Genomic DNA, 27043 nt, shown 5'->3' on the forward strand with positions numbered 1-27043 from the left:
TGATTACGTGCAGCCAGACACCAGGGCAATTAGAAGAGCACACCAGGAAGCGCTGCGCATCACAGAAGCTTTGAAAACCAGTTTAATGACTGGCCAGGCTACGGTGTGACAGTTCTGTTTGTTTCTCCTTGACGAAAACCCACCCCCTTGGTTGATTCATTTCCTGTAAGCCACCCACCCTCCCCCCATCAATCACAGCTTGCTTGCAAAGGAAATAAAGTCACTATCATTTAAAAACCATGTATTTTTTATTAATTGATTATAAAAATAGGGAGATAACTGACAAGGTAGCCCGGGTGGGGTGTGGGAGGAGAGGAAGAGGGAAGGAAAAGGCCACTTCAAAACTTGTTGAATGACAGCCTTCTGTTGTTTGGGCTGTCCACTGGGGTGGAGTGGTTGGGTGCCCGGAGCCTCCCCCCACACTTTCTTGAGCGTCTGGGTGAGGAGGCTATGGAACTTGGGGAGAGCAGTTAAACAGGAGCTGCAGCAGCACTCTGTGATTCTGCTGCCATTCCTGAAGCTCCACCAGACGCCGGTGCATGTCCGTTTGATCCCGCAGTAGCCCCAGCGTTGCATCCTGCCTCCTCTGATCTTCCTGCCGCCACCTCTCATCTCTATCATCCCTCCTGTCCTCACGTTCATTGGCCGCTTTCCTGTACTGTGATACTGCGTCCTTCCACACATTCAGATGAGCTCTTTCATTGCAGGTCGACAGCGTGATCTCAGAAAACATTTCATCACGCGTGCGTTTTTTTCACCGCCTTATCTGAGATAGCCTTCAGGACGGAGGAGGGAGGCTTGAAAAATGTGCAGCTGCGGGAGGGAAAAAAGTATTTAAAAAGATACCCATTATTCTGTAAAATGTATACTCTTTCACAGTGAACAACACTATTCACATTACATAGCACATGTGATTTCAGTACAAGGTCACATTTTGCATCTTATATTGAGTGCCTGCGCTTTGGTGTTAGAGATCACAGACGCAGGGCTGGGCAACAGAATTCGGCTTGCAGGCAGCCATGGTAAGCCATAGTCTTTCGGTTTCTGCAACCTTCATAAAAGCAGTGCCCTCCTTTCCCATACCAAGCAAAACCCATTGAGTGCTGAGGTTTTCGTGTTAACGTGCAACAGCAGAAACCAAAACGAACCCTCCCCTCCCCCATCCAATTCTCTGGGATGATCGCTTTACCCCTCCCCCCACCGCGTGGCTGGTATCAGGGAAGATCCCTGCTAGCCAAATGCGAACAGCTCAGCGCCAATGCACCCTCCCACCCGCCACTGCTTTGCTAACTACGAGAAGGATTTCTTTTCAGCCACAGGCAAACAGCCCAGTAGGAACGGCCACCTCTGAATGTCCCCTTAATTAAAATTCCCGTATTTCAACCAGGTTACCATGAACGATATCACTCTCCTGAGGATAACACAGAAATAAAGAACGGATGTTGCCTGACTGCCAGCAAACACCGGGACCATATGCTGCCAGGCTTTGTCATGCAATGATACCAGATTACTTGCTACTAGCATGGCGTGGTAAAGTGTCCTACCATGGAGAACGGAATAAGGCTGCTCTCCCCAGAAACCTTCTGCGAAGGCTTTTGGAATACCTCCAGGAGAGCTTCACGGAGATGTCCCTGGAGGATTTCCGCTCCATCCCCAGACACGTTAACAGACTTTTCCAGTAGCTGTACTGGCCGCGAATGCATCCCAAGTCCTCAGGGCAAATTAATCATTAAAAAACGCTTGCTTTTAAACCATGTTTTATATAACAAAGGTACACTCACCAGAGGTCCCTTCTACAGCTTCATGGTCCGGGAGGGTATTTCAGTCATGGTGAGAAAAAGATCCTGGCTGTTGGGGAGAACGGTGTGCTGTGTGCTCTCCTCAAGCTCATCCTCCTCCTCATCTTCCCCGTCCGCAAAATCCTCAGGCATGGCTGAGAGTACCCCCTCCTCGGAATCCACGGTCAGGGGTGCAGTAATGGTGGCGCCCCCCCTAGAATTGCATGCAGCTCAGCATAGAAGCGGCATGTCTGCGGCTCTGCCCCAGAGCATCCGTTTGATTCTTTGGTTTTCTGATATGCTTGTCTGAGCTCCTTAACTTTCACGCGGCACTGTGTTGAGTCCCTGTTGTGGCCTCTCTCCATCATGCCCTTGGAGATTTTTTCAAATGTATTGGCATTTCGTCTTTTGGAACATAGATCTGATAGCACGGAATCGTCTCCCCATACAGCGATCAGATCCAGTACCTCCCGTACGGTCCAGGCTAGAGTTCTTTTTCGATTCTCGGACTGCATGGTTACCTGTGCTTATGAGCTCTGCATGGTCACCTGTGCTGATGAGCTCGACTGGCCAAACAGGAAATGACATTGAAAAGTTCACGGGGCTTTTCCTGTACACCTGGCCAGTGCATCTGAGTTGAAAGTGCTGTCCAGAGCGGTCACAATGGTGCACTGTGGGATAGCTCCCGGACGCCAATACCATCAAATTGCGTCCACACTAACCCTAATTCGAACTGGCGATATCGATTTCAGCGCTAATCCCCTTGTCGGGGAGAAGTACAGAAATCGATTTTAAGAGCCCTTTATGTCTAAGTAAATGGCTTCGTTGTGTGGATGGGTGCATGGTTAATTCGATTTAACGCTGCTAAATTCGACAAACTCGTAGCGTAGACCAGGCCATAGAGTTGACCAGGAATAGCTATTCTGGAATGACTTCCCATGTAGACAAGCCTTAAATTGTCATTGCTGCCTTTTTGCAGATCCAAGTAAATATCCTGAAAGGAATTTCTGTGACCCACATAAGATGCATCACAAAGTACTATGTCTATGGTACATGAGCTTTATGTATACATAGTCTGGCAAACATAAGAAGTAATAGTTACCTATGTTTTTATGTCAGTGCTAATCTGCTAATGGAGTCTTTCATAAAGATTAAGAGCTAATAAAGTACTGAGCTTTGCATTAAACAGCGTTTGCCTCATCCTTCCCACAACATCACAGACCTAACTCCTGGTAAAACAAGACCTGACAAGAGCACACAAGTCAACACTTATTAAAATGATCTGGATGCAGATTATCTTTTGTTGGCTCAATATTTTTTGTTGTTTGATCTACCTCGAAACTGGAATTGTTAATGCAAAGATGAACTAAAGGTTGTCTAGTTTCAGTGAAGGCTCTATAAGCAATTCTAGCTCCTTTGTGGAAATCTTAGACAAGATAAATGATAATGTCTTTTATTGGACCAACTTCTGTGGGTCCAATCACCTCACCCACCTTGTCTCTCTAATATCCTGGGACCAATGCAGCTACAACAACACTGCAAATACAGGCTCTGTTGTTCTCCCAGGCGGAACTCTCAAAAGGGAGCTAACTGCACCTTCTCTGAGGACAGATGTCTGCAGGGATTTGTCTATCCTCACTAAGAACCCTGTGTTCCCTACATAGAGGTAATTCTCACACATGGAAGCGTAAACACTTTGAACTCAGAATTTCTTCTTCTTTTTCATCATCCTGTCTGTGTGTTGGGGGGTGGGGAGGCTTACTCCCAATACAAAACACTGAGTCTCAGGTGTTCCACTAGAGACAAATCATCTGCACTAAGGACCTGTGCCTCCATATACTCCAACAACATATTAATGGATTAGCCACAATAAAACAACATGATAGACTTTTCTTTTAATTTATATATGTGTTTCTGCTAATGCTTTGACTGATTAAAACTGAAATAACATTTAAAATCTAATGTACTTTTCAAAATTTATGCCGATAGGTCGCTTTTTGCATTTTTCTCAGCTTGGCCAGTGAAACTAAACAGGTCCAGTTCCCATTTGTTTATAGTCACTTTCATTTCCTTATGCACCATCAGGTTGCTGATGTATTGCAGAATATGTACATTTCTTTTAAATGGTGCATTTAATTCTTTTAAAAATCATTACATTAATAAACACCTACACTGCCCATTCACTCCAATGAGAGAGCTCTGAACCTGAGTGATATTTTTACAGGTAAATGGGGGCATTCATTGTCTTACCTGAGAGTCAAGTTACATGCAATGTGATATCAGAACTGTAATCATGCAGAAGGGCTTCTTTCCAGGACCTGAAAGTCGTGTATTCATAGCCCTTTAATTGCAGAGTCACTGCTGAATAGCTGGCACTTTGTCTGCATCACTCTTCACAGGATAAAGAGTTTGGCATCCTTTTACATATTCCTTTCTAGAAAAAGAGAACAGGATAAGAGGGTTGAAAGACTTAATATTTTTTCTTGCACATTTTGGCTGTTTCAAGATAAAACAGAAATAACTTGTTTCTTCGGGGTGCAACTCTGTGCAGAATTGAATACCTCATAGAATCAGGGCCCTAGGAAGTTCCCAATCCTACTATACTGAAACCCATGGTAATCCTTTCAATACTCCAATGGAACTCTTAGATGGTCATATTTTTCCATTCTTCTACTCTCTTCACCACAGAGTTTATATACATGTCTGTTGTGTAAAGGTTAGAAGTGAGAAATATCTATTACTGTCAATGTGGCGTTCGTACATTTTGTGTTTTTGGTTTTTCAAATGCTGCACTGAATATTCTAAAGCACTCCCTTCTGCACCCCATCTCATGTGACTGATTCATTTAATACTAAGAAATTTATTTTATATATATATACATACATACATATATATATTATACACACATATATAAATATATATGTGGAATTTTGTTCTACTGTCTTCTCACATTTTCCTGTGTGCTACAGCAAATCTGTTTTGCCTTATTTTATATATATATATATATATATATATATATATATACACACACACACACACACACACACACACACACAGGCACTGAAAAATGAAAATATCTAATAAATGGACATATTTATTTCATCCAATTAAAACGGTCTCAAGAATGAAGTGGTCTACCTCAGTTCAACATTTTAAAGCATAGTTACCATAATTAAATAAGGCAAAACAGATTTGCTGTAGCACACAGGAAAATGTGAGAAGACAGTAGAACAAAATTCCAAGGCTAACCTGGAGGCTCACATCTAGTAATTAAATATATTGCCAACAACCCATAAGTCTCCACTGCATTAGCAAGGGAAATATGGTTGTAAGAACACCCATCACAGTGTTTATAATGCGTTATCCCAAAGGAAACAAGTGCACCTGTTCTATATTAATTGTAGGTGATTTTTCAGTAGTTTGTAGAATACTTGCTTAAATAGCTCTCAAACAGTGTTATAGTAATATAGCCAAACCACAAAAAGATTAAGGAGCTATATACTAATAAAACAAAGGTCTCACGGCACATTTTTATGGAGCTATTATCTGGGTGTGTGTGGAAAAAAAGAGGGCACACAGAGTGCATCTTAATTCCCACATCCCCTGCACACGCATGCAGCCATTCTTCTTCTTCTTATACAACAGCAAGTGCAAAGGCGGTGAAATGGATAACCTGTCCACCAGTGCCCCACAGCTTTAAAGGCATGTGGTCTGCCAGCTAGGGTTCCCAACCCTACATATGCATATTTTAGTTGGCAGCACTGTTCTTTTCTGGAAAAGCCAAGTGATTCCCCACCTCTTACTGTGATGGCAGGGAGGTCCAGGAACTCACCATGCAGCTGGCAATATTTTACTCATCCCCAACACAAATACATTCAAAACTAGTAAAGACTAGATTTTCATATTGTGTATTTGGAGGCATACACATGCTATCGATGTATATAGATTTATTCTATATATATGGACAGTGAAAAAGAATACTTTGGTGATATGCAGCACAGAAATAAATAAAATAGTCTAATAATGTTGAGGTTTCCTGTTCTAGCTTCCTTGTCAAACCCTTATTGCAGTTTGCTTATGCCATGGGCCCTGCCCTCATTTTTACCGATGTTCACTGCCTCCAGGCCAACACATTAAAAAAAACAAAGTATTCTACATAGAAATTGCTCTGCTTTGCTAACAATTTACACCCACAGACTGACTGGTGGGCAACTCATTGAATATGTAAGGACAGTTAGCTAAGAGGCCTTGTACTTTGATCATACCCTCCTTTTGACACTTTCCGGGTCTTTGTCTTATAACAAGAAACTTTACAAAGACTATCATAACAAATGCATGTACCAGCAACTTGTAATTATGAGCAAGCTATCTCATTATTTGTGGTCTGCCTGCCCTTTGCTGATTGCAGTGGGTATGACATGGGAGGAATCTTTTGTTCTTGGCTGCTAGGTTATTTATATACTTTTCCATGAGACTCACCACATACCTGAGCACCTCGTAAACATGAATGAAGATATCCATACAACACCCACTGAGGCAGGAAACTCTTTTAAATCACCATTTTACAGATGGGAAAGTGAGGCACAGACAGATTGACTTGCCCAAAGCTACACCTTACTAGCTATAGCAGAGTTGAAACCAAAATCCAGACTTCTTAAGTCCTTGTCCAGTACCTTTGCCACAAAACCTTCTCTGCAGACCTGCCTCTCCTTCTGATACACTAAAGTCTTGGAATCTTACCTACAAGTTTGGGCTCAACTAAACCTGCTCGGTAGGTGCACACAGACTAATGTAAGGGATGGGAAATGTTCAAGGTGATAATCAGTGCTACGGAGATGCTCTGACTTGTGCCAGGGGCAGGTGAACTGTGCAGCAGCGCAGAATCCAGGCAGAGCCAAGGTGGCACAAACCATTTCGGAACATGAACCATCTTTGACTAGATGGTGAAGCGTAGGCAGACACATTAAGTAATTTACCCGGCAGAGTTTCCTTCATTAACATGTATAAGTCCCTGCTAGCCAGGGTTAGTTTCTGTGGCTGCACAGCTCTCAGATCTCTCCCCGTTCCAAGCCGAGTGGCCACTTGAGGAGAACTTTCCCTTCTGCGTTGTCCTAAAACGTAAACCGTTTTCGCAGCTGCCTTCAAGGCGAGCTTATGTTTCCACCCGCAACGTCCGTACTCCTGGGGGCTGGCGGGTGCAGATAACGCCTCTTCCCCAGCGCAGCCGCCTGCAACGGGGCCCGCTTCGCCTCCTTCTCGCTTCTTTTCGCCTTGCCCATCGGTTCTGTCCGGACCAGCAGCGGGTGCCAGGAGGTCCCGGGGCCCGCCCAACGCTCCTGTCACGGCCCCAGGCGGACGCCCAGCCGCCACAACCCCGCCTCAGAGCTCCCTAGGGCAGGGGGCAACCAACACACCCGGCTGCCCACAGAGCAGCCGCCCCTGCCCCTCCCCGTCTCCCGTTTCCATTCCGGCGGCTGCGCGGTCACCCCGCCCCGGCGCGGGGAGGGGCCTGAGGAGCGGCGCTGCCGGGCCGCGATTGGCGGAGCCGCTTGACAACCGCAGTCAGGGAGCCGGAGCAGCCAGAAGCGGAGCCGTAGGGTCGGGGCAGACGCCGAACTGGACCCCCTTATTCCTGGGCCAGGGACCCGCCGCCATTTTGCGTTCCTCCCATCCGCTCCGTGTGTATCTGTGCGTCCGGGCCCCCCGGACTCCCCTCAGGTAGGTCCGCGTCGTCATCGTCGTGGGGAGCAGCCCCGGGCTCGGGCTGCCTGGGGAGAGTCCCGGCCTGCTGGGGACCCCTGTCTGCGGGGGCCAGGCTGGCACCTCCCGAGAGAGGGTGATAGAAGGCAATGGGGGGGGGAGTGTCTGGGAGGGAGCAAACCGGAGGGGGGGAGTGGGAGCAGGAGCTGGGGGTGGGGAGGCGGCGGGCCTGTCAGGGAAGTGGGGGTAGAAGAGAGTCTCGGGCGGGTGGGGTGACAGCGGGAGCTCTGAAGGGGGGAAGTCCTAGGGGATGGCAGGGTCCCCTGTCATGGGGAGGAGGTCGCCTGCCAGACAGTGGAGCGGAGGGTGGTGCTGAAGGGACCAGGCGAGACAACAGCCTGGCTGCTTTGGTGCTGGTTTGGCGAAAACCCATTCATCTTGGCATTCTCTCCTACCCCGCCCCAGACCCCGGTATCCTCCAGTCTAAATGTGGTGCGTGTTCCTGTTCTGTGGCCTGCAGCCCCGGTTCATTCCCCCCGTGAAGAGCAAGGGGACAGTGTGGTTCTAGCCTGATTCCTCTGTTGTGATCCCGGCATCTAAGTACTGATTTCCCTTTGTTGTAGCGTTTACAGGGCAAGTCCTCTATAATTAGGTGTCTTGGACATAAAAATGCGTCGACTCTTAGCATGCTTGTGTTTGCGTGAACAAGATGCGGTTTCCTTTTTGCCTTTATTGCTGACAAATGGGATGTATAAATATGATGCATTAAACCTTAATATTTAAGTACAGTAATCTCACTGAAGTCCTACATGTTCTTAGTTCTTTTGAGTAAACATTCTGGAAATATTTTCTGTATCTTGATACTGTATCATTAAGTATAAGCTTTCGTGAGTAAAAACCTCACTTCTTCGGATGCATCCGAAGAAGTGAGGTTTTTACTCACGCAAGCTCATGGCCAAATAAATCTGTTAGTCTTTAAGGTGCCACCAGACTCCTTGTTGTTTTTGTAGATACAGACTAACACGGCTACCCCCTGATACTGGATATCATTAAGTATGTTATTGTTTCAGGGTTTTGAGTAGCAAAAAGGAGAAAATACTCTTAAATACACATGAGATAAAACGAATGAAGTATGCCAATACAAAAGTGGCGTACCAGCGACTACTTAGTCAAAACACATTAGCTAGTTGCTAGATTGTCAAAAAAAATTTTTAGTAAAAGTTGTTTCCTTTTTCCTCTTTATCACAACATACAAGTATTCTTAATTTCACCTTTCTTTTTTTTTTTTCTTTTTTTTTTTTTTTCGGCGTCCATCATACACTTCTCTGCATGATGTGCATTTATAATCTAGACAAAGAGCATTCAGGTTGTAAAAGAAACTGATAAAAGCAAGGAAATTTGCCAGTCAGTTATCAAATATAGTAGGTCAAACCTTAATGAAGTATGTAATATTGTCTCTCTCTAAACTGGGCCTTGCAGACCACAAGGAGGTGCTCCAATATGAAACACTTGGATGCTAAGTAGTGGAGGTGTGGAGAGAGAGGGTGGTGCATGATAGAATCTTTATTTTGACAACTGATCAGTGGAATGGAAAAAAGTTGAGCCATTGAGTTAACGCTGTTCATTTGGGGGCCAGGCATGGGAAAATGCATTGTATAATTCGTCCTTATACACAGGTTTGTCTTTTTAATTAAAATCAGAGTACCTGTATTGTAATGTAGTTTATATGAATTTTTATATTACCTTGTTCCTAAGGGCTAAGTGATCTCCAGTGATTTCCACCCTATATATCCCTATTTCATGGGAATTAATTCAGATAAAAACTTGGCCCATAGAATGTAATTTTTAAATATTTCCTCTTTTATTTAGGGCATCTGAGAATTATTGAGGACAGAGTGAAAATGGAGCCGCAAGTTAATGACTTGGGCCCAGATCCTGCAATGAACTCTCTGCATGGACAGACTCCTGTGCTCACATGGAGATATCATTGCAGAATCAGGGGCTAGGTTATGCTAAAATGAATGAATAAAAATGTGTCTAATATTTCACACCAAGAAGTGAACATTTTAATTATAATTTTTTATTTTAAATGTTTTTTTCTTTTTTCCCTTAATACTACTTACGGAGCTCTTTTCTGTGAAGTTGTTTTTGCTGCAACGGTTATTATTGTGAGAGAGTCTCTTCAGAAGTGTCTGCATTTTAAAAGGCTTATGGTTTACAGCTTGTTATTTACACCTGTTAGGAAAACTAGACTTTTGAATGCATTTTGCTCTTCTGTGTACAATGATAGCTGTAGAGATGTTTTTTAAGTACATCAGAAGCAGGAAGCCTGCTAAACAACCAGTGGGGCCCCTGGACGATCGAGATACAAAAGGAGCACTTAAAGACAATAAAGTCATTGCGGAAAAACTAAATGAATTCTTTGCTTCAGTCTTCACGGCTCAGGGTGTTAGGGAGATTCCCAAACCTGAGCTGTCCTTTGTAGATGACAAATCTGAGGAATTGTCACAGATTGAAGTGTCGTTAGAGGAGGTTTTGGAATTAATTGATAAACTTCACAGTAACAAGTCACCGGGACCAGGTGGCATTCACCCAAGAGTTCTGAAAGCACTCAACTGTGAAATTGCTGAACTATTAACTGGTTTGTAACCTGTCCTTTAAATCAGTTTCTGTACCCAATGACTGGAAGATAACTAATGTAATACCAATATTTAAAAAGGGCTCTAGAGGTGATCCTGGCAATTACAGACCGGTAAGTCTAACATCAGTACCGGGCAAATTAGTTGAAACAATAGTAAAGAATAAAATTGTCAGACACATAGAAGAACATAAATTGTTGGGCAAAAGTCAACATAGTTTCTGTAAAGGGAAATCATGTCTTACTAATCTATTAGAGTTCTTTGATGGGGACAACAAGCATGTGGACAAGGGGGATCCAGTGGACATAGTGTACTTAGATTTCCAGAAAGCCTTTGACAAGGTCCCTCACCAAAGGCTCTTACGTAAATTAAGTTGTCATGGGATAAGAGGGAAGGTCCTTTCATGGATTGAGAACTGGTTAAAAGATAGGGAACAGAGGGTAGGAATAAATGGTAAATTTTCAGAATGGAAAGGGCTAACTAGTGGTGATCCCCAAGGGTCAGTCCTAGGACCAATCCTATTCAACTTGTTCATAAATGATCTGGAGAAAGGGGTAAACAGTGAGGTGGCAAAGTTTGCAGATGATACTAAATTGCTCAAGATAGTTAAGACCAAAGCAGACTGTGAAGAACTTCAAAAAGATCTCACAAAACTAAGTGATTGGGCAACAAAATGGCAAATGACATTTAATGTGGATAAATGTAAAGTAATGCACATTGGAAAAAATAACCCCAGCTATACATACAGTATGATGGGGGCTAATTTAGCTACAACTAATCAGGGAAGAGATCTTGGAGTCATCGTGGATAGTTCTCTGCAGACATCCACGCGGTGTGCAGCTGCAGTCAAAAAAGCAAACAGGATGTTAGGAATCATTCAAAAAGGGATAGAGAATAAGATGGACAATATCTTATTGCCCTTATATAAATCTATGGTACACCCACATCTTGAATACTGCGTACAGATGTGGTCTCCTAATCTCAAAAAAATATACTGGCATTAGAAAAGGTTCAGAGAAGGGCAACTAAAATGATTAGGGGTTTGGAATGGGTCCCATATAAGGAGAGATTAAAGAGGCTAGGACTTTTCAGCTTGGAAAAGAGGAGACTAAGGGGGGATATGATAGAGGTATATAAAATCATGAGTGGTGTGGAGAAAGTGAATAAGGAAAAGTTTATTTACTTGTTCACATAATATAAGAACTAGGGGCCACCAAATGAAATTAATGGACAGCAGGTTTAAAACAAATAAAATGAAGTTCTTCCTCACACAGTCAATCTTTGGAACTCCTTGCCTGAGGAGGTTGTGAAGGCTAGGACTATAACAAGGTTTAAAAGAGAGCTAGATAAATTCATGGCGGTTAAGTCCATTAATGGCTATTAGCCATTTTCCCTAGCCTCTGTTTGTCAGAGGGTGGAGATGGATGACAGGAGAGAGATCACTTGATCATTACCTGTTAGGTTCACTCCCTCTGGGACACCTGGCATTGGTCATTATCGGTAGACAGGATACTGGGCTGAACGGACCTTTGGTCTGACCCAGTATGGCCATTCTTATGTTCTTATGACTCTGGGAATATTTGTAATATGATGAAAAAATATAAAAGGAGTATATTGGAGATCTTTTGATGCCAGAAATTAAAACTTCTTGCAGAAATTAAGGGGTGAATATTGTGTCTTTAAAAAAAAATTAAGAATATGTTCTCTTTAATTGTCTATTTCATCCCTTAATAACTGTTTTTTTTAGAACTAGTACAAACATCCATTAGTTTAGACTTTCAAAAGTCTAAATGAATTCCCAGTATGACTGCCCCTCAGTCATTGATCATTATCTAAGGGCACTAACATTTTATTTTAGAAATGCATTGCTATCTAAAATATGAACAAAACTGGGTTTTTTTTAAACTCCCTTACAAAGTTCTTTATGTAACTTCTACTAAAAAGCCATAGATACAAGTTTGCACAATTGGAGTTACCATTCCATTTATCGGCAAACACCCTGTGTAGGATGTTAAGCTTAAATTATGCCCCCAAGAATAGATGTTTCCTGATTCTGTTGACCTTCCAATACTTATAATACTCTGGTTTTGGTTTTTGGTTTTACATTTTTTAAAGGAAAACTAGCACAGAAATCTGAAAGCTTAGGATATAAATGCAAAGAAAGGAATTTTAAACCTTTAACACTGCCGCTCAGTCATTCTTGAGTATTAGTGCTTGATCAGATCATTGGTGACGTTATGTGCCATATGTGCTGACAATACGGAGTCACAGTGGGATGGTTTGAAGATGCAGCTTGAGCTCTAACCATCAGTTTTTCTGCTGCTCGGTGTTTAATACCTATAATGTTTTTAAAAAATTGATATATAAACACACATTTCACAAGATCCTGTGTGCAAACTTCTAGATTTTTCACATTGCATACTTTACAGCTCATTATTCCAGTGCATCTTAGGTTAACTTGACTGTGTAATGCATATAAGTGTATTAAATCTGAGGTTTTTTTCTTGTTACCCTTAAAAACCTTCAATTAAATGAAAAATTTTCTGTAGTAGACCGCCGATTTATTTCTGGCTCATTGCCATTAGACTAGCAATTGTGAAGTATCCCTCTCATCTGCATTTTCAGTCAGTCCCTTCAGAGTCATGTTAATGAATTCTCAGTATGTTGCATCTTTTCCTCAGAAATTCAATGTCCTACCACCATTTTTTTTTAAATGGGGCCCAAAAAATGTTGCCATAACTGATAATGAATCAATAAACAATCTTTAGGTCTCCTGCAAGATGTACATGATCTCCTGGATTGTATTGAGCCCTTTATTTCAATTGCAAGCAGAATGTAAGTAGTCAAAATGTAATTATCCGTGTTGGAATTTGGCAAGAACTCTAAATGAGCACAGACCGACTCTTGCAGAAAGTACCATGGAATCTGGAAACAGATGATACTTGTCATCTTGCAGGACTGGACAGTTTTGGGCCTAATCCTGCTTCTACTGAAGTCACTGGCAAAATTTGTCTTGGTTTCAATGGAATCTAGATCAAAAGGAAGACCCTCTGAGCTTCTCATTTTAGTTCCAGATACGACTGATTTATTTTAGTTATAAAAGCATTTTGGTGTCAAATGCTTACCAAACCATTGACACTTTAAAGTACTGACTAGGATTATATGAAACCTCAGATTTTCTCTTTTGTAGTAAGATGTAAATTTCTCATGCAGTAGCTTAGTTTATTATGATGTGGTGGCTTTTTTGTTTTTGTTGTCAGTGACAATTTTGTTTGCAAAATGGGGCTCACCTGTTGTTGGTCCACTGAAATTGTTAGTTCTCTTATCTCTAAAGGTATACAGCAGGGGTTCTCAAACTGGAGGTTGGGACCCCTCAGGGGGTTGAAAAGTTACTACATGAGGGGGTCGTGAGCTGTCAGCCTCCATCCCCACCCCGCTTTGCCTTCAGCATTTATAATGGTGTTAAAGATATAGAAAAGTTTTTTTTTTTTTTTTTTTTTTAATTTATAAGGGGGATTGCACTCAGAGGCTTGCTATGTGAAAGGGGTCACCAGTAAAAAAGTTTGAACCACTGGTATACAGGATGAATACTCTTCTGTAGTACTGATCTAAAAAAATTGTATAGCTGTAGAACTTTACATCTGCATTCAAAGATCCAAGTTATCTGTGTGGAAGATGAGTGGTGCTTTTACATGTTGCAGTGCCATAGAATTCTCCTAGAATAACTTTGCGGAAGCAGGACTGTTCCTGGTTTACAGACGTGGTGGTTGTTTTTTGTGCTGATAATTTCTTTTATGTCACAGCTGTTAGATCTTTCACTTAATGTAATTGTACTTCCAAGAATGGTATTGTATATCACATTGGTTTCTGCATCAGTAAGGTGTGTAAATATTTAACTTTAATGCTATCGTGGAAGGCATGTAGAGCCTGTACTTCTATTTAGCTTTTATCTGTGGTGCCATCCAATCCAAACAAAAGTCCAAACTAAATGTTCCATTGCTCAATTGGAGGTCTTATTCTGCATGAACTGTACTAGTAATATCCTACTGAAGAGACTCATTTTAAGGTGGAGTAGTAGTTTTACCTGTCTGCTAGGAAATTATTTGAGGTTCAATAAAAACCATAATATCATAAAACATAATAAAAGGCAAATCTGAAGTCTAGAGACCTACTTCAGAAGATGAGGTTGGGGATTAAGGTGTTGACACTTCAATATTACAGTATATGTTCTGATACGGTTGTTAGTTTTCTCCTTCCCTCTAAAAGATATGACTGGATTATCTTCTAGGATCAAAAAAACCCTTCCCCAGTTGTAGAAAGAGAATTAGAAAAATGATGAAAGAAGAGCATCTGTTGGCATTAGGGAGGGAATGACATCTCACCATCCAATAGCTTTTTGAAGCAAACACAAAACTATGTAACTCTGTTTCTTTTCATTATTCTACTCCTGGGGAAATGCTGTGCCAAAAATATAAAAATTATGCACACAATATTTTAAGATTCTGCATATTTTATGTCAAAATAACACAATATAATCATTGTGGTTTCAATTAATTAGGTAATTTAAACTACAATACAATGGATAGAGAATGGGAGTGAGGAGCATTGGAGGAAATCCCCAAACCGCCTTGCCTGGTAGTAATGTAGTTATTAGTCAACAGATATACGCAGCCATATGCTCAGTGTTACATCATAGGCAACTGAGGAGCAAGTGAGGGCTGGGGAACCAAACTCATAATTTATATTGGGTACTGACCCTTGCCAGAAAGCTCAGTAACAAACAGTTCATGGAGCAAATTTTGACAAGAAATTTTTTCAGTCCAAAAATTCAGACCAGTTCTAATCACTAAAGCACTATAAGCATTTATAAGGCCATACTGTCCTTTACACCACTTTTGCCATGTAAAGGAGCCTTGAAAATTTTACATCTGTTTTATACTTCTGGGGGAATTCACAAAGACAATGGGAACAATTCACTAAGCGGGCAGGCTGCTATGATTTGCTCTGCCTGAGGGGACAGCCTATGCCATGCCTACCTCCTCAGACACACCCTGAAGCCCTTCCCCTCCATGCTGAGCATGCCGGGAATAGTGAGCGAGAGGGACGGAGTCTGTCTGTCTGTCTCTCTCTCTCTCTCACGCATGACTGCCCACCCCTTCACACACCCGCAGTGGTTATTTATGTCTCTATTGGCTTCTCCGGGTTCCCAAACCAACCTGCCTGTGCTGCCAGGGAGGGGAGTGTGCCTGTGTGGTTTTCCTTTGCTCCCCCATCAGAAGTCATTTTTCTGCGGGGAAGCAAAGAAATATGTGGGGGACATGAATTCTGTGCACGTACAGTGATGCAGAATTCTCCCAGGAGTAATTATTTACATATAATGTTCTATGAGCCAGCTGACTCTTAAATAGAAGAAAAAATTGCTAGCTGAGAGCATAGGCCCAAATAATGGTTGTGCCTGCCATTGGAGCCACTAGAATATTTAATGATGACTAGAGCCTTCTGTGACTAAAACATGAATTAAAACTAGTCATATTAACAGAAGGCAGGCTATTCTAGCTGGCACAGCCAAATGTACACTGCTCCAAAATAAACGAGGCTGCTCTAACTAAATAATTTTCCAGTCAAGTGTTCTGGGGGGGAAAAAACAAAGAAAACTGGCAAACAGCTAAAGGAGGAATATGGAAAATGCTATGATTTAACTGATATATTTAAAAAAAAGTCTGAGTTCTCATATCTGTTAGAATTCAGCAGCATAAGGTTACTGTGAGCAATGAGAACTTTCAGATTCAGGTATTTATTCTTTCATTTTTCCTCTTGACTGTGCCTGGTAAACAGTTCATCTGTTCACTAATCCCTCGTAACACATTTTACTTGGAAAATCAAGCTAAACTGATTATTTAAACTTTGATATGGCAAACTTCTTTTTATTTCTATCTTTTGCTTTTTGATTACTATTTTCAGTACTTTCCAAATTGGAAGTAGATTAGTAATTACCTGCTCCTAAATGGAGGACCTCTAGAGCAGTGGTCTCCAAACTTTTTTGATCGCGCACCCCTATCAGTAAAAAAATTTTGAGCACACACCCACTGCTGTGCCGGCTCTACCATTTTTGCTGAAGCAAAAAAAAAAAAAAAAAAAAAAAAGCCACTCGGACTCCCGCCCAAACTGACGAAGCAAAAAAAAAAAAACCGCTCCTCCTGCCGTGCACCCCCAAGGATCCTCCTACGCGCACCCCACTTTGGAGACCACTGCTCTAGAGTATACACCACATCTTGAATTTGACTTGGGAACCACATCCTTTCCTGTTAGCAGTCATTTAACATCCTGTTGCAATTACTTACTTATGTAGAAAAGTAATATTAGAAAAGTATATACTTTAGATATGTCTAATTAATTTTTTGTCATTCTTGAAATGATGAGAAAAAAGTAGACTTTTCAGACCCTACTTCAGACAACACTTTTCATCTTGCTCTGTGATTGTTTCTTTTCCTTACTCATATTTCTGTTCCTCTTCATCACCCCCTTGTCCTCTGCAGACTAGCCACCTGGCTCTCTTGTCCCGTTTTCCTGGACATTCTTTCCTACTGATGGCTCCAGTCCTTGAGAGTAGCTTCACTTTCCTCTCTTGTTGCCAGCTGCTTTTAGGGTATGTCTATACCAGTGGTTCTGAAACTTCATTGCATCGTGACCCCCTTCTGACAACAAAAATTACTACACAACCCCAGGATGGGGGACCAAAGACCAAGCCCTGCCGCCTGAGCTCCACCACCCCGCCCGGAGGGGCCAAAGCTGAAGCCCAAGGGCTTCTGTCCTGAGCAGGTGGCATGTAATCTTACCTCTGGGTGGTGGGGCTCAGGTTTCAGCTTCAGCCCCGGGCACTGGGGCTTGGGCTTCTGCCCTGGGCCCCAGCAAGCCTAACACCAGCCTTGGCAACCCCATTGAGAACTCCTGGTCTATACTGCACTTGGGAGTGAGCCTCCAAGCCTGATTAGATAGAGTTGTGCTAGTGGGACTTAAGCTGGCACACTGAAAATAGTAGTCTGGATTTTGAGGCTTTTGCAGAGACTCGACAGAGATCCAGGGGGTCATGTGGGCTTGTGTGCCTGAGGTGCAATGTGGACATTGCTATTTTTAGTGCTCTAGCTCGAGCCCCACAGGCTGGAAGGGCTCGTTGCCACTGCAATGTAGATATACCCTTACAGCTCGCTCCAGGCTCCTCTTTGTAATGAAGAGCTCCTGAAAAGATGGTACTGTGTGATCTGCAAGCTTTCTACAGACCACCAGCAAGTGTCCAGTGGGACATCGTGTGGGAGCCAGCGTTCTAGAGTAGTTTCCAAGATGTTGAGCACCCTCACCCCTAACTGATATCAAAGAGAGCTGAGGCATTTAACATCTTGCAGGAATTAGCCAGTGAACTAGAAGGTTATCACAGATTTCCAAATAGAGATGTATGTCATTGCTTGCCCATACTTCTGTGGAGAGGTCTTGACATTGGAGGAAAACCCAATAAAATATGTTGACATTTAGATTCCCCATAAAACATTGCAATGGAAATAGGCCTCCTTACAAAGTAAGGATGGGAAGTCCTGGCTTACTTACCATGTACTGTTTCAGAATGGCAAAAAAAATCAAGATAATGCTTTTTATATATCATAAAACTGTTCTTCGTGTATCTTCTGTATAATTATAAAATCTTACAAGTATCTCTGCATACCTTAAATACTCAAATACTATTCTGTTATCTTGCATTTCCTTTTCTGAGAGAAAGGGACTGCAGTCTTGCAAATGGAAATGTTATTCCAGGGTAAAAATATAGTTGAAAACTTCTTGATCAGTTCATTTCAGTGGGCCATTTAATGAACTCAGGGTACAACTGGGTGGTCACAGCTTCAGGATCAAGTCAGAGTTATGGCTGCATGCTCAAATGCATGAGATTGATTTCCTAAATCCCACTAACCAATTTTGGAATACTACAATATTCAGTACTGTCAAAACAAACATTTATTTGCGATTTCTGGTCAACAGCATTTGATGACAAGGCATAAGACAAAATATGGACCGTATTACTTTGTTTTTTTCCTCTCTAGGCTACCATCATGACTGCTGAAGAAACAGTGAATGTAAAAGAAGTTGAAATAATAAAACTAATCTTAGATTTCCTGAACTCGAAGAAACTTCATATCAGTATGCTGGCTCTTGAGAAAGAAAGTGGAGTCATTAATGGCCTGTTCTCAGATGACATGCTTTTTCTGAGGTAGAAATTATTATATAAATTAGTACAATAGAAACTAACTTAATATCTGCTGGCCATATGTTCACTAGCCAAACTAATTGACTGCTGACTGCCATGAAAAGCATTGAGTCATTTTTGCCATAAATATTTTCTCTCCTCAAGTATTGCTTCTCCATTGTAAATTGTCCTATGTGTAGCATTTAAGCACTTAGGATGTCCATGGGCTTTTAAAACATCCTGAGACACTCATGAAAAATGTCAACAAAATATTTTGATAAAATATTCTGGTAACTATGTCTGATGAGCCATCTATCTTGGATGGTTTAGACGCAACAAATCCTGCATCTTAGCAGGGAGTTAGACCAGATGACCTTTGAGGTCCCTTCTAATTGTGTGATTGACATGCTCTCTAAATCAAATGTTTTCCAGAAGATGTAATCTGCCTTTCAAAAAGATGCTCAGATTTTCTCTAACATCAAACTGTGGAAGTGGACCCTACTTATCAAAACAGGGTTCATGGCATATGTTGTACAGCAAAATGTTTACTGAAAGGACCTGGGTGACTACAAGTATGAAGATAGCTTACTAAACCTTACCACAAATGTAGGAATAAGTTCATACAGGGAGGAGTTTCTGTTTGTTTTGGTTGGTGAGGGGGAAGGAGAGGGTGAGGTTGGGGATGTTGGTAGCTTGGACTTGGACCAACAAGGCTCTTTTGTTCATCTGTAGCTGAACAGATATTCCAGCTTTGTTCTTGAGCAGTTTCCCTCAGGCTAAAACTTAACATAGGGCTGACTACCAGTTTTAATATGGACCTAACATTTGTGATGATTAAGTTGGGATTTTTGCTGTGCTGACAAAAAGGCAAGTTTTTCTGGTAAAACTTCCTAGTGTAGACCAGCCCTCACCAGTATTGTGGTTATACTTCTAGGACTACTTTTAAGGCTGTCACCATTCCCATAGTATTACCCTCCAGTTGGAAAAGTGACTACTGTAGAGGCACAATAAATAGACTTTTAATATCTCACATTTATTAAATAGGTATTTGCATGATGAAACCATTAAGCACAAATGAGGTTTATAATATACATGCTAAGGGATTTTACAGCTTACCGGAAGCATAGGAAAGTATTTATACATCTATGTTTAAATAACATTAAACATGATCTGTAAAATCTCCTTAACAACATTTCCTGCCTAGCCCCAATTACGATGCTCTTGTGGGTTTTTGGCACATACTGCTAAAACTGAGTAAGCATAATGAAAAATAGGTACGTACATTGATAAATTCTGGGTTGAGTTTCTTCATCCTTAATTTGGCTGTATTCTTAGTGATAGCAGGAGTATTCATCTAAGGTGAAGTTTTCCTCTCCCTACCAAAGTTAATAGGCTTTCTGAGGAAAACACTGTGAGGGCATGAAGAAATGGTATTTACCCACCCAACGGGGGATGAGGCTGAAATGCAGCCCTGCCTGCTATTCCAGCTTACTGGAAGTGGCTTTTCTGCTTGCCTGGGAGTTTTGAGCCCCTGGATCCACAAATGCTCTCCTTACACAATGCTCCCTAGCATAGGGATTGTGTCCACTTTGTGTTTGTACAGGGCCAATAGAACAGTTGGTTGTGCTATACTATAAATAATGTAAACAGATGCGGAGCCCTGCTGCACAACTGCTCTGTTTACACACAACCGCTCTAGGCAGTTAATACTCTTAGGCTTATTTCCAGTATTTTTCAGGATGTCTTCAGTCATGTTTTGTATTGTGACTTTTTAAAATCTCACTTGTGGAGAAAGAATGAAGCATCTTGGAAGAAATCCCTAAAAACATAAAAAGCAGCAGATACCTGAAGAGATACTCTTGTACCTCTTTACAAATACATAAATATCTACCATTTGTCCTCTTGGTGTTAGAGTATGTAGCTACAAAGGCAGTATTGAGAAAAGATTTAGGTTATACGTTTATCTCTGTTTAAATCTGATCTTATCTGCTTTGCAAAGCATTAACTTTACAAAGCTTGCTGGTCAGCTGTACATCAAGCTGTATGTAAATTACATTTGTAAAAATGTTAAGTAAAAAATGTCCAGCTAAATTAAATGAGTGACTTTCTTTTTGTATAGACAGTTGATCCTTGATGGACAGTGGGATGAGGTTCTTCAGTTCATTCAGCCTCTTGAGTGTATGGAAAAATTTGACAAGAAAAGGTAAAATTATGAACTCTGAGGTAGTAGCATCGTAAGTCATATGGTGAGGTGGAAAATCTCTGGAATAAGACTTTTCCAAGTCTTTAGAAAAATAAACTGTAACTACTGAATTTGAGAACAATAGTTTACAATTTCAGTTGTATGGCTTTATAGATTTTTTTCAATCTATACATCCAGTATAAAATTATTTGAAAGTGTGTTAAAACTTACTGCAGACTTTAAAGTATTCTATAACATGTCTTGGCCTGGTTAAAATGCTTTATACTTTAAGAATTGTGCTCAATTTAAAAAAAATGTATTTTCTTTGAGATCACATCAAAGTAACTCAGGTATTCAAGAAAGGAGGAGACTGGCTGTGGATCTTTCTCTTATGAACCAGCAATTATTTTAACATGTAATATTTCTGGAAGTAAATCATTGGAAAAAGACATCTTTTCTGCAAAGAACCAATTCTTTTATTGCTTGGCTTGTTACATTTTGAGAGCAAAAGCTTTGCAGCTGCAGTTATCTGTGGAATGTACTACTTAGTTACTGCTTTAAGATCTTTAGTGTCTTATACTTCACTTCCTATGTGCAGGTTTCGCTATATTATACTGAAACAGAAATTTTTAGAAGCCTTATGTGTGAACAATGCAATGTCAGCAGAAGATGAGCCTCAGCACGTAAGTTTTTATACTTGGTTACATTAATGAAATGCTTTAAGATCCTCTTATTGATTAGACACTATGGAAGTCTATAGTACCATATTGTTGTTCCTGAAGGCTTATGGTAGTCATTTGTTTAGCTAAAAGTTCCATTTTCTGCAGCTAACATTTCAGTTTTAGTGTTGCATTTAAGCTTGCCTTCTGTTTTAGAATTTGTTAAAAATTAATCAAACACATCTGTGTGTATTTGAATATGTGATCTGCAAAGAGCTGTGGAGATTTTCATCGCTTGTTTTTACACACACAGATTACGTATAGTCTGAGAATAAGCATGAAAAACTTCAACACAAAAAGTAACTTTCTCAGAGTTTCCAGTGACTGAAAATTACAGAAACTTAGGACTTGATTCTCTTACACCAGTTTGATATTCTAACTTAAATGGAGTTTCTCCTCTTTATGGCTCTGAAAAGAGAATTCAACTCCTAAACTGGAAATGCCTTCTCAACCTACAGTTGTAGCAAATTTGTTTAACTACAGATATTAAAATTCTGAGAGCTTAAAACATATAGTGGCTTCTAGGAAAACAGCCACATCAGCATGACCTTCATTTTATTGATCAAGTGATTTGAAAATTGGAGTCCCTTAAGAAGAATTTGGTCTTAAAACTGCTGACGTGAAATCTGTTGCAGACTCCATATACGCTAACTTAATTAAAATGAAAACTATAGTAACAGCAAAGGAAAAATGAGGGAAATCCTAATGCATGTTATCCTTCTGCAGCTAACTGTCCTTGTAGTAGAAGAATAAATTGGTAACTTTAAAGTCAACCGTGTCCTGTTGGTATTTAATATTTCTTCTATAGCTGGAGTTTACAATGCAAGAAGCTGTACAGTGCCTACATGCCCTGGAAGAATATTGTCCTTCTAAAGAAGACTATAGTAAACTGTGTTTGTTACTTACATTGCCCCGTCTGACCAACCATGCAGAATTCAAAGACTGGAACCCTAGTACTGCACGAGTTCACTGCTTCGAAGAAGCTTGCATCATGGTTGCAGAGTTTATTCCTGCCGACAGGAAACTGAGTGAGGCTGGTTTCAAAGCAAGTAATAATCGTTTATTTCAGCTCGTAATGAAGGGATTGCTTTATGAATGTTGTGTGGAATTCTGTCAGAGTAAAGCAACAGGAGAAGAAATTACAGAGAGTGAAGTATTGCTTGGCATTGATCTTTTGTGTGGTAATGGGTGTGATGACTTGGACCTGAGCTTATTGTCATGGCTTCAGAATCTGCCAGCTTCTGTTTTCTCTTGTGCTTTTGAACAAAAGATGCTTAATATTCATGTTGATAAACTCTTGAAGCCCACAAAAGCTGCATATGCTGATCTTTTGACACCTCTTATCAGCAAACTTTCTCCTTACCCATCATCCCCAATGAGACGGCCTCAGTCAGCTGATGCTTACATGACTCGTTCCTTAAACCCTGCCTTAGATGGGCTGTCATGTGGATTAACGAATCATGATAAGCGAGTCACAGACCTTGGAAATAAAACCTCTCCAATGTCACACTCCTTTGCCAATTTCCATTACCCAGGAGTGCAGAATCTTAGCAGAAGTCTCATGCTTGAAAATACAGATTGCCATAGCATTTATGAAGAGTCACCTGAGCGGTAAGTTTCATTTAACTCCACATTTTTTTTTAAAAGAGAGAGTTATTAATACTGAAGTGTAACTGACCATGTTAAACATGTAAGGTTATGTTCATCCAGGTGCACTTGTGACTTACCATTAATGGTAATTAAAGTTGGATGTGTAAATCCTATTGCAGTTCAAACTGTTTCTTTTTTCTCTCCTTAAGCCCCTAAGAAATTTGACTTTTAAATTAAAAATGGGTATGAGCCTGACAAGATTTTAATTCAGTCTTCCCCAAAGTTCAGGGATGTTCAAATCTGAAGCTTTTATTCAAGCCCATCTATAGTTTACCCAAAATATAGCAGAAAGATGAAGTTCTGGCTTAAAACTAAGACCGGATATACGCTAGATTCTATAAAAAGCAACAGAGGGTCCTGTGGCATCTTTAAGACTAACAGAAGTATTGGAGCATTAGCTTTTGTGGGTGAATGCCATCTGATGAAGTGGGCATTCACCCACGAAAGCTTATGCTCCAATACTTCTGTTAGTCTTAAAGGTGCCACAGGACCCTCTGTTGCTTTTTACAGATTCAGACTAACACGGCTACCCCTCTGATACTTGATACTAGATTCTAGTTACTGAAGTTCTTATTGGAACTTACTATGTATGTAGGTATATAGTAGCATGCATTGGAAGTGTAAAATATTTCAATGGTTGATTTAAAATATTCTGAATGCCATTTATTGAACTGTAAATAACAGCATTCCAACTCTTTGTATTCTTGAAAAAGCAGAAATTCTGAGGTTTCTGTGAATTTTTTTAAATTATTACATCAGCAATGTAGCAAATGAAACTAGATGCAGTGTCTGTCTTAGAGAATTCCTAAACTCTGTTTCTTTCTTTTCTCTCACCTATGTAATATCCCTGTCTCCACACTTCCTTGTAGATAAATGGAATGTCCACAGGATGGCAGTATGCCACACCAACTATCATTGCAAATTTAGGTCCTGATCCTGCAAAGAATTAAGTAAATGTTAAACTTCATATTTAGTCAGCAGAACTGTGCCCATATGTAAATCTGCAGGAGCAGAGCCTTAAAAAAATTCACCAATATTGGAGACTTGTGCAACTATAACCACAGTTGCACTTAGATATATTGTACCTAATTGATCTTCAAACATAATCTCAGCAAGACTTTCGGATTTGCTTCCCTATATTTCTATTTAAATTCCAGCTAATCAGGTTATGATGGCTATAGGAATTAGTTAATACTTTGTGTTAGTACACAGTAGTATGCAAAACTGATTTTTCTCATTTTAAGAATTAAAATTCTTATGGAAACTTGCTCCCCCCATACCTTCATGATATGAAACTTTTTCCTTTCTAATCCTTATTAAAATCAGGGCTTTATGGCTTATGAACTCTAAATTTATATCCATAGTGCTCTTAAAACTTGCACAGTAGACCTGTTTAAGATGTTTAGAGTATGTCTACACTGCACACTTCTTTCATCAGCATGCAGAGTACATACTCTGATCGCTCCTCTAGCATGGGGATAAATAGCAGTGTAGATGGTGAGGTATGGCTTAGGCGAGTAGAGCAGGGGAAGGCTCTGCTCCCTCCCCACTGCTGGAGCCTTCCCCTGCGATAGGGAAAGGCTCCGGCAGTGGGGAAAGGCTGAACCTTTCACCGCTGCCAATCCCTGCCAGAGCTTTTCCTGGACTCAGTGAAATGCTTGCCATCAGGGAGCTGCTGAAACGTCTCCCCACTGCCTCTCCACTGCCACTGATGTGTACATATAGCCTACCTGCCACCACCAGCAGTGTGTAGTGTAGAAGTAACCTTAGCAAAATTTGAATACTTTTCCGAATATGGTCACCTATATACCCAAAGCTTTGCATTTGGGTATCTGCCATATCCCTATGTTTTAAAACTGGTTCTAGAATGTGAAATATTTTACTAAGGATTTCATACTTGAATAACTTTTTATTTTTCTATTTTAATATGCTGCTGTCATTGGTTCTATACATAATGAATGTATTACGTGAATTATATACTTCAAGGCAATAGATAGCTCATGCTAATTATTGCAATCTTTACACTATTTTGCAAACGCTTTGTACAGGGATTTACAGGATCAGGCTTTTGATTTGATGTAAAATGTAACAGATAACTAATATGAAAACCTTGTATTTTTTATTAAATATAGTTCTCATATCTCATGAAAGCTGGAAGTAGGCTGAGGACCAGACTTTCAAAAATGCTCACAACCCCCAATTGAGGTTAGATTTTTCAAAAGAGTTCAGCTTCCATTTAGGTACCTAAATTAACTGACCAGATTTTCAAGAGTGGGAGCTCTTGGCATTTTTCACAAGAGCTCAGCACCCCTTATTTTACTTCTCTCTCCTAACCTGTAAAGGAGATTTGTCTACTGAACACAAGAAGAAATAAGGGAGATCCTTAAATGTCTATTAATCAGATTAAATTGTTTTTGCTAATGCACACATACACCAGTAACTCAAAAATAATTTCAACAAATCGCTGCTCCAAACCATTAAGTATTTGCAATTTTGTCAGGTTAGAGTACTCTTTAAAGAGTCCAACATTTTCTAATGTATTCTGCATATTTACTGGCTATTGAACTGTTTTCTAAAATAATTCCATGTGGAAATACTTCTTACCCTAATTTTGTAAGTCCCTATAAAGCACCTTAAGTGAGAACAGATTTTAGTTGCACTCTTTTTCCTATATAGCTAATACCAGAATTTTCTAGCTTCCCAATGTTGAATGTCATTTAAATGTAGTTTAAAGAAATATTATCCTGTACAGAATGGGAGGCAGTTGCGGAGGTGGCTTGTGATTAATGTAGGCTTCTTCCCCTCCCAGAATTTTAGGGAACAGTGGGAGAAGCCAACAGATGTAATTAGTGTTCCTCAAAAGTGGGAGAGATCTAAAAATTTAACAAAGAGCTTGAGTAATTTGTTGATGGTGTTTTAGATTGTTGAAGGAATGGACAGCCTTTCATGGAAGGCATAAAAATAGAAAATAGAAGCATAATGGGACTTCCAAAATATAAGGCTTTTGGAAAAATCTGAGAACAAAGTACATTACGTCTATTTTTAGGGCTAGCAACTGTTAGTGTAACAGGTTAAAATGGGATATTTTTGTCTGCTCTGCCAGTAATATCTTTGGGCTTCATATAATGGGGTGCTTTGTACATAATTATTTCAGATTTATTCTATAAATATATTTTTCTTTACTTATTAGAGGATTTTCTATTAGTCAGATTTCACAAATAAACCTTTTCTTCTGTTTTTCATATCACTGAAAGAAGTGATACTCCTGTGGAGCCACAGCATTCCATTGGCAGTGAGACCATTTGCCAGAGTTCAGTTCCAGAAAATGAGCCAGTAAATGGAGCGCAGAATCAAGGACCAGCCAAACCAGAAAAAAATGAGGTAACATTTGATTATTTCCATATAAAAAGGCCTTTTGAGCTTCCTGCTCTGATAAATTGCATAACAATTTGCCTGCTATGATGGGAACTTCATCCACGTATATAATACAGATGCTTTTGAATCTTGTTTTGCTCTAAGTAATATACTTGCAACATAAGATATAATATATCTAATTGTCTTTCCATTAGACAAACTTTTGCTGTCATACAACTGGATGATGCAGCAGGTGATTGTGCTCTTAACTCAAATGTAACAAAAACTACTGTATATTTTAAAGTATTGTGCAGTATATGAAGTTAGCATAATGGTTAGAATATTCTGATCTAAGAATGAACCATTTTTGTAATTTACTTTTCTGTTTGGTAAATAAGGAATCCAATATAGAACTTACCTGCCGCTAGTTGTTTTGTGGGATGTAGTGTTAACATTTTGTATATGTCCTGCCTGTGACAACTAAGAAATTAAAATTATGTACACCCTATTGAGTGGACTATTCAATTTAGAATATAAAGATATACTCATGATGAATAACGGAAGCCTTGTTAATTGTATTTGTTAGAAAGTAAATCAGATTTAAGTTGCCCAACTTTTTTGTTTCAGTAAGCTTTCGGGAAGGTACTGTAGGGCTTGAAAAACTTATCAGATGGCCAGGGAACTAAACCTAGCAGTCAGAACCTGGAAGTGTTAAGCAGGATCAGAAGGGAGGTTCATGGGCTTTTCACCAAGGCTTCTCCAAGCAGCAGCAGCAGAGTGAAGTGAAATGA

The 27043-nt window shown here is 40.3% G+C and overlaps 1 protein-coding gene and 1 long non-coding RNA gene across 11 annotated transcripts in view; one reads left to right on the forward strand and one right to left on the reverse strand.

Moving 5' to 3' along the window:
• The window catches only part of LOC117881486, a 49657-nt gene extending 42397 nt beyond the window's left edge, over nt 1-7260 (reverse strand). For 6 of the 7 annotated variants that reach the window (XR_004646818.1, XR_004646819.1, XR_004646817.1 and 3 more), the window contains exons 1-2: nt 6265-6950; nt 4029-4212 (exon numbers count right to left, since the gene is read on the reverse strand). This is a non-coding gene — a long non-coding RNA (uncharacterized LOC117881486). Of the gene's footprint in view, nt 1-4028; nt 4213-6264 lie in introns of all 7 variants that reach the window. The other variant, XR_004646816.1, reaches the window with a different exon arrangement.
• Nucleotides 7261-7365: 105 nt separating this feature from the next.
• WDR47 (WD repeat domain 47) overlaps nt 7366-27043 on the forward strand; it is a 47076-nt gene continuing 27398 nt past the window's right edge. For 2 of the 4 annotated variants that reach the window (XM_034778813.1, XM_034778815.1), the window contains exons 1-6: nt 7366-7496; nt 18205-18371; nt 20467-20550; nt 21128-21212; nt 22057-22859; nt 26153-26279. In XM_034778813.1, coding sequence (XP_034634704.1) covers nt 18214-18371; nt 20467-20550; nt 21128-21212; nt 22057-22859; nt 26153-26279 — 1257 coding nt within the window. In that variant the 5' untranslated portion in view covers nt 7366-7496; nt 18205-18213. The remainder of the gene's footprint in view (nt 7497-18204; nt 18372-20466; nt 20551-21127; nt 21213-22056; nt 22860-26152; nt 26280-27043) is intronic. The other 2 variants (XM_034778814.1, XM_034778816.1) reach the window with 1 other exon arrangement.

This window comes from Trachemys scripta, chromosome 8 (assembly GCF_013100865.1).
Source record: "Trachemys scripta elegans isolate TJP31775 chromosome 8, CAS_Tse_1.0, whole genome shotgun sequence".
In the NCBI taxonomy this organism is placed as follows: domain Eukaryota; kingdom Metazoa; phylum Chordata; order Testudines; family Emydidae; genus Trachemys; species Trachemys scripta.